We start from the raw sequence: 8498 nt of genomic DNA, 5'->3' as shown, positions 1-8498 counted from the left end.
CAGTGCTAGTAAGCATGAAACTTTTGGTTTGGCAATATTTCGAATTTAATGAGTTTTATAATGATAGCGCTTGAGCTACTGTATAACTTTGCCAAAGACGCCATCTCTTTAAGTGGTCAGGATCCTCAGATAACCACAAAACAAAAATTTAATGCGCAAGAGCGCTGCCTCATGGCAAAATTTTGAACCTCATGACTCAAATAATGATAGCGCTTGAGCTGCTACAAATTTACAAGAAGTTATCTTCCTAAGAGGTCAGGATCCTGACATAACCTCAAAACAAAAATTTCACACTCACTGGCGCCACCTAGTGGCAAAATTTCGAATTTCATGGCTTTTCTTATGATAGCGCTTAAACTACTGGATATCTTTGCCGAAGAAGCCATATTCCTAAGTAGTCAAGATCCTGAGATAACCACGAAACAAAAGTTTCATGCTCACTAGCACCATCTAGTGACAAAATTTAGAATTTCATGGCTTAAATAATGATAACACAGAGAACAGACGTTCATCTTTTCTCGTCAGCGTGTGTAAAGCATTATACTGGTCATTTCAAAGTATGTTGTTATGCTCCTGTTACGTGGCGCTGCGTCAGATTGAGAACGCTACAAATTTGCCGCTTTTTACACTTTGGCGCTAGTGTCGATATCAAGAATTGCCACTTGTCGCCAGCGTTGCTTTGTGTGCTAATGCATTTTGACGTTCACTAGTGACATCGTGTTGTCGAAACGAGTTTGTATGTCGGGCTGTCTGCGTTGGCGGCGCTGATGGTTGATTCGAATCTTTACACATGGTTCAGATGAAATTTTGTTCGAGCCTCCATGTCTGTTCTCTGTGATGATAGTCCTTAAGCTACTGAACAACTTTGCCGATTACGCCATCGTCCTAAGTGGTCAGGATCCTGACATAACCTCAAAACAAAAATTTCATGCTCACCAGCGCCGCCTGGTTACAAAATTTCGAATCTCATGGCTTTTTCTAATGATAGCGCTTGAGCTACTGAACAACTTTGTCGAAGACGCCATCCTCCTAAGAAGTCAGGATCCTGAGATATCAGAAAAAGAAAATTTCGATGCCGCCTAGTGGCAGAATTCCGCATTTCAATGACCACCGCATATTACCCCATAATCTACTTAACAATTTTGCTGAGCATCATTACCCTTTATTTTGATTACTTTTTAAGATATTGATCATTCATAAAAACAACATCCGTAATCTGAATTTCGATCGTAAAAAACTGGTCATAAAAAAGAACCACCGTAAAAAAATGGTCGTAAAAAGAGGTTGGAGTGTAATATCATAAGGCAAGCAAAACAACTTTAACATCCACCTATCTAGAAATTTTAATTTTAATTCGATTTAAATCAATTTAATTGAATTCAATACTCAAAGTGGACAATTCGAACATAATACCTTGTAATGGAGCTCGTATAGTGTGACGATTCATACAAAAACCGTATCAACTAATCATACTATAAAACGGCAGAGAGGAAATCGTTACGGACTTTTTTCGGAACTAAATCATTGTTTTTTTTTTCTGAGTTATTACTTTTTCCTTTTATTGGAGATATTACTATTAATTATTGTATATATTATTTTTATAACACACAATAAACAGTCAATGTTGTGACCTGAATCGGTTTTTGTGGAATACTCAATGCTGTGTAAATACGTGTACTTGTAGGAATAGCCGATTCAATAAAAGAAAATAAAAAGCGTGAAACCTTTTTCTGTTTGATTGCCCTGCACGCTGCAAGTGCAACATTTACGAATCGTCTACGGATTCGTTCGACTCTCCGTCAGCGTTCGTAAACATTTCCTTTCTTCTTTGCTCAAATAAAATCTCCAGGACATCCTCATCGTTTTCACTAAATAAATCGAATGAATTGGCTCGATAGGGAATCTTGCGCAAGGTACGTATGAGCATTTTCCATTTCGTTTTCTGCACCTCGGGAGATGTTTCCGTCAGCACCTCGTCGATGGCTGCTTCCAAATCGAAGTTTTCTTCCGGCTCATCAGGCACACAAGTATCATCGTTCCCGGCCTCCTCTTTCTCGTCTACATCTTCTCCACCCTCGTCGTCGTCTGCTTCTGAAATGTTCAATTTACTCTCTGATTGCATTTTACCTTTAAAGTCTTTCAGGTTGAATTTCTTCGGTGGATTTTTTATTTGTTCCTCGTGTTCTTCGTCGCTTTCCTCATCATCTTCAATTCCGCCTCTTGGGTAATCGAATGATCGAAATCGTGTTAGCGTTCTTAACCTCGTTACCGGTGGCATCTTATTCAGCAACTGTTCAACGTCTTCGAAGCCTTTTAAACTGCGCTCACTGGAATCATCTTCATCATCAACTGGAACTGGATTTTCATCAGTAACTTCATCATCTTGGACATTTTCTGAAGCTTCATTTCCTTCAGAGTCAACCGGGAAAGCCACTTCACCTTCCTGGTGTATTTCTTCATCTCCCTCCAAATTAGTGAGCTTTTGAATCGTACTTTCTTCCATGGCAGCCCTCTCTGGTGATTGTTGATTGACACTGCTGTCGTCGTCAGTTCTTTCTTCGATGATACTGAGCGCTGCTGAATTCAGCTTGAAAGAAAAATGATGAATTCTGTTTTGTCGCTGCTGTTCCGCCTCATACTGTTGAATATCGTCTTCCAGCTCGTTCAACAATGCATCCTGTAGAGCTGTGAAAAGAAGTCAATTAGTGGAAAATTTCCATAAATTATTTCCAGATGAAAGCCCACCTTCATCCCCATCCGGCGAAAGAACGCTCGCATCTCGCTCGAAGGCATTTGTTATAGCTTCTGGATGTTGTTGTTCCGGAGGAAGTATATTATCGGTTTCAAAACTACCGTCATAATTGTCAGCAATCTCGACGCTATCGACGTTCTCGGAGTCATTACTACTACACCGTTCGATTCTGTTGGACGGGACATAAAAGCAGTAATTGTTCCACGAGGTATTGGCAATTGGGGAAGAAAAATTTGATCATCAATTATGCACAATGCCAATTACTAAATGAGTGGTTGGATGTACGCAAGTAATTATGGACGGTGTCGTGTTGTACTGTACAATTTAAGCTACTGAGAAATTTGCACGTATGCAAAAACGATGGAAGCTATTTTTGTGATGTATGGTTATATTTTATTACATTATTGATCTCAAAGTTATATATTTTTAGGAAGACAAAAATGTTTGTGCCTAAGACAGTGTTAGATTCATAGTATCTGGGAGAAAGTTTCTGTTGAAAGACAGATATGGATTAAGGTTGACCCTCAAGGTACACCTATACAATGTTATATAATGTTTTAGAAAAATCGATTTGTAATAACTTTGCCCAAGAACGCAAATTTCCATTTCTTATGTTTAGCAGTTATATATTTTGTTTATATCTATTATCTCTTATAGAGTCATCAGAGATTTTCTACGAAAAATGTATTGTCTTAGAATGTTGAAAGATTATTATGATGAGAAAATTGTGATTTTCAAAGACAAATTTTACATTATACAAAATCGTACTTTCAAATTTCAAAAATTTCTGGATGATTTGCAGATAGATATCAGAAACTATCGATTGGAGTTGCAATAACTGTTGTAAGTGTTCTACACATAAAACTGACTGAGGCTGATTATAGAAAACCTGAGTTTAGCATGACTATAAAAAAATGGAAGCTCTTCACAAAATCTTTCACTAAAGAATTCTGGACTTTCACATGGGCAGAATTCTCACATAATATTCAACAGGATTCCATAGACTTTCAATCAGGGTGATCGCGCAAGAGATAAATTTTTTTTTCCAACGTTGTGTTTCGATTAATTACGAAAGGTGTTAAAATCAACCGTCATAGCGAAGGTGTGGAAACTTCTCAACTTTATTGATACATCGATGGATCTTACTCTTAGGACATCTACATTTGAGATTCGCTACTAAAAAAATAGAGCAGTACATTTGCCCAAACACAGGCGTTTAATCAAATTCATTGATTTGTTAAAAATATTAGGTACTTTTCTGGCCTTTGAATGTGCAATCCTAAGCATTATTCTTTGAAGGTCCGAAAATTCTGTGGTAGATTATTCACGATATTTTGGGTAAGATTGTTGCATGAGTTTGAAAGAGATTCTTATACTATCAATCAGGATCCTTAGCGAGAATCAAATCTTTTTCGATTAAAAAACAGGAAATTTCTTCATTTACTATATTTTGTCAGATGTCATGCTTTAAGGCTTTTTTCTACAGTATCTATTGTAGAACCCAGTATCCAGGATTGTAGCCCGTTTGGCATAAAGTTGTTTGGTATAAGGTCATTAGGCATCAATTTGTTTGGCACACTAGACAACGTATTAGCATGCAACGCCCAGTGACACAGTCGGAAAACATTCCTCTCGAAAAGTATTTCTTCGAAAAGCTCTTGTCCAGTCAAGGGATAGGAGTCCCTAACTACCCGCGGTGCCACATGGGGTAAGAGTAACCATAGGAAGGATCGGGTAACCAATCCGGAGGGACCTTGATCGTATGCTGACAGGGAAGAGGGGCACCTCTCTTCGGAGGGCTTAGCTCATCAGAGCGTCTGTTCTCCATGTTAGGGACGGCTCAAGCAACTGTTCTCCATATTAGAAGCAGCTGATCATCGTCCTAGTGCCAGCATGAGACCTAAATAGTGCTGTACACAAAGGTCCTTCGTCGAGACAGGGGGTTGGTGCAGACCTTACAAGACAGTCGTAAAAATTATCAGTATAGAAAGCATACAGGCTTTCTGTGGCATAGCCTCAGACATCAAAAACGAACTAACGATTACACTATGGGACAGGGACGCAATCTGGCGGGACAAAATTAATAACTCGGTAACGAAGCGTTTCCGGTATTTGGTGTCTTCGGCAAAGTTTTTTGTTACAACGAGGACCATCTACTGACATAAACGGATAGTTCGTAAATCGTCCGCATAGGTGGCGCCACAATCTAACTTTTTACTTTGACGTTCTAGAGACTTGACATGTTCTGCAAAGTTGTTCATTTTGATAAAATAAACAACTCTCTCGAAGACGTCAAAATTTCACAGCCTACTGTTTTCGAGTTATTGGCGAAATTAGAGAAAATTATTGAAAAACGATTTTTTCCCCGAATTTGACATTTTTCCTAAGAACCATGTCATATAATATTTTTTGCTGATAAATATATAACAAACGCAAGCTTTGTTGGAAAAATTTTAATAATACGACGCATAAAAATTAAGAAATTATGAAAAAACCTGAAAAATAGAGCATTTTTTGAACCTTAATATCTCCAAAAGCGCAAAAAATCGCAAGCTCAAATTTTCAGGCAACATAGAGCAATACTTGATGAAACGGATGTCAAAATTCCAGAGAGGTATATTTTGGTGTTTTTGAGATCTATATTTTTTTTTTTACAATGATTATATATCTCCAATACAGTTAATTTCCATGAGGAATCTGAAGGGACGATCGGCTTCAAGATATAACGAGTCGTGGAACAAAAACTTTCAGAAAACTGTTTAAAAAAGACATCAAAGTAGCCATGAAATTCAGTTTAAAAGCAGTTCCTTGAGTTGATATCGAGTAATGTAGATGAAAGTGTAGATTAAAACTGGGTACATAATTGTTTTTCTTCAATAATTCAAATGATCTAGTATGCCATGAAAGACTTGATCATGAGTCAGATAATTGTTGTCATCATGGATAAAGCATATTCATGTCGATAACTCTAAATACTAAAATTTCAGAGCGCACGATCTCTTGTCCGGAGCTTGTAGATTTGTTTTAAGGCGGAAAGATCGTTGATTCTTGGATGTTTCGAAACAGAGGATACAGATCAAAGGTATCAATTTGGAGATTCCTTCGATTTTGAGAACTGTTAGGTTGTTTAACCTTAAATATGTGTTTAATCATCGGATTTGCTTAAATTTTGAGCTTCCGGAAAACTGTGACAACGAAGATGAAATCCAAAGCCAGCTTGTACTGTGAGAAGATATAATAATTTCATGAAATAATAAAATATATTTTTCCGATAATTTAAACATACATACACTTAAATATTTGCCATGACAATACTAATCGCGTAATGGAAAAGAAACCGTAAAAAAATAAAAAATCTCAAAAACACCAAAATATACCTCTCTGGAATTTTGACATCCGTTTCATCAAGTATTGCTCTATGTTACCTGAAAATTTGAGCTTGCGATATTTTGCGCTCTTGGAGATATTTAGGTTTAAAAATTGCTCTATTTTTCAAGTTTTATCATAATTTCTTAATTTTTATGCGTCATGTTATTAAATTTTTTCCACCAGAGCTTGCGTTCGTTGTATATTTATCAGCAAAAAATATTATATGACATGGTTCTTAGGGAAAATGTCAAATTCGGTGAAAAAAAAAATCGTTTTTTCAATAATTTTCTCTAATTTCGCCAACAACTCGAAAACAGTAGGCTGTGGAATTTTGACGTCTTCGAGAGAGTTGTTTATTTTATCAAAATGAACAACTTAGCTGAACATGCCAAGTCTCTAGAACGTCAAAGTAAAAGGTTAGATTGTGGCAACACCTATGCGGACGATTTACGAACTATCCGTTTATGTCAGTAGATGGTCCTCGTTGTTACAAAAAACTTTGCCGAAGACACCAAATATCGGAAACGCTTCGTTACCGAGTTATTAATTTTGTCCCGCCAGATTGCGTCCCTGTCCCATAGTGGATTGGAAACTCGGATCATGGAACTGAAAGCCTTCCAATTTCTTAGGAACTATCTGTATTTTTTCCGACTTATTGAGGGTGCAAAGTAACCAAAGGCATATGCACCTTCTATTACCCTCTCGACGTTTTCCCGCTCTATGCTTTTGCACTCTGCGCAGCATGCCAGTGGTTTGCTCTTGCATGTTAAACAGACTGCCATTCCATCTTCCTCCGCTTCTCTGTCCCTTCCGTCGTTCATCCTCTTCTTCTCTTCTCACTTCCTCACTTCCTCACTTCCTTTCCTTACTTCTCCCGGCGTCAGAGGTTTGCACTTGTACCGGTTGGGGATGGTGCCTCGACTACAGGCGGCTATCGCAGGAAGATCTTCATATTCTTTTTCATCAGGCGGACTCGAGTGCCGAGATCGGTCGAACGATTCCGGATGGGGCTTGCTTTCCGGTTCATTAGCGCTCCGACGACCCGATGCCAGGCACTTGGTTCGCTGCTCTTCCCACCAGTTTCTCTGCAAGATAGACGTTATCTATACCACCATATTGTTCGCCAGATTCCAAAGGCTAGGATCGCTTACCATTTTGCTTACCATTCTGTCTGCATTGGAGTCCTGTCCAAAAGCTGCCGCCTCCGCACTTTGTTCCATGTTGAACTTCGGGCAATCGAAGACAACATGTTCCGGCGTTTCCTCTTTCTCATCACACACGGGACAGAACGGTGACAACTCGTGGCCAAACCGATGCAAATACTGTTTGAAGCAACCGTGACATGACAGGAATTGTGTCAGGTGGAAGTTCACTTCACCATGCTCCCTGTTTATCCAGACATACGATATATTCGGGATGAGTCTGTGGGTCCACCTACCTTTCTCAGAGGCATCCCATTCTTGCTGCCACTTGACCAGCGAGCCGATCCTCTACAATTTCCTCAACTGCTTAGTGCCTCTCCGGTGGCAGACCTCGATCTTGATAACCATCGCGGTGGTCACACATACTGCCTCCGACGATATTGTTCTGTATACGCTTGCTACCCCCATGGCCATGAGCTGGAACGTGCTGTTACGATCACTGATTAGTATTAGTTCTCGACCATGCTTATTGCTTCTGTGGCAAGCACTTCCACTTCCTTTTTCATCTTCAATGTGTTCGCCAAAAATTTCGCGACTAGCTCCTGATAGGCCGAGTTCTTGATCGCTGGGTCGCTCTTCAGCTCAAACAGTTGCTCCCCTTTCTGTGAAGGGTTCTTACTACGTTTTCTCCGAGGTCCTTCAGGATCGAATCGTCCTTAACTCATCGAAGGATATCGGCGTACATTATTAGGTCGTTTGCCTTAACAAGTATAGCATCCCCACCTACTCATGCTGTGGGTGACTCTTCGCTTTCTTCTTCCTTTCCTTTTTCTTCTCCACCTTCTCTTTCTGTTTCTTTTCTTTATCTTCGACGTTGACGACGGTTTGCCATCCGTCATCACCTTTTCCTTGCTCCTTGCGCTGCTTTTTAGGAGGACTTCCTCTTCTCCTGGTGATTCTCTGTCTCGCTTCTCAGTAGGTTTGGGTAACAAAAACATAACAAGTAACAAAAACATAACAAGTTGTGTTATCCGATAACAAGCATTCGATAACATAGTTTGTTCTCATTTTGGCTGAATAAGCAGGCAACATAACAAACGCGATAACAAAAGTTTATGCTAAAGATATCAAATAAATATCTCATTGTGTTATTATTTGAAACACATTGATAACAAGTTTTGTGATCCAGCCAATTTCCCTCATTGATAACTCATTATGTTATCGATTAGTTATGA

At 39.0% G+C, this 8498-nt stretch overlaps 1 protein-coding gene across 1 annotated transcript; it reads right to left on the bottom strand.

Moving 5' to 3' along the window:
- Nucleotides 1-1742: 1742 nt before the first annotated feature.
- On the bottom strand, nt 1743-3140 carry LOC110676206 (nucleolin-like). Its single transcript, XM_021843171.1, has 2 exons — nt 2746-3140; nt 1743-2685 (listed from the first exon to the last, which is right to left on the bottom strand). The coding sequence occupies exon 2, from the start codon at nt 2501-2503 to the stop codon at nt 1766-1768; it is 738 nt and encodes a 245-aa protein (XP_021698863.1). The 5' UTR covers nt 2504-2685; nt 2746-3140; the 3' UTR covers nt 1743-1765.
- Nucleotides 3141-8498: the final 5358 nt, after the last annotated feature.

The sequence above is a fragment of the Aedes aegypti genome, chromosome 2 (genome assembly GCF_002204515.2).
Source record: "Aedes aegypti strain LVP_AGWG chromosome 2, AaegL5.0 Primary Assembly, whole genome shotgun sequence".
Classification (NCBI taxonomy): Eukaryota; Metazoa; Arthropoda; class Insecta; order Diptera; family Culicidae; genus Aedes; species Aedes aegypti.
The sequence above is the reverse complement of the archived record's forward strand: the minus strand, read 5'-3'. Positions and strand labels throughout refer to the sequence as shown.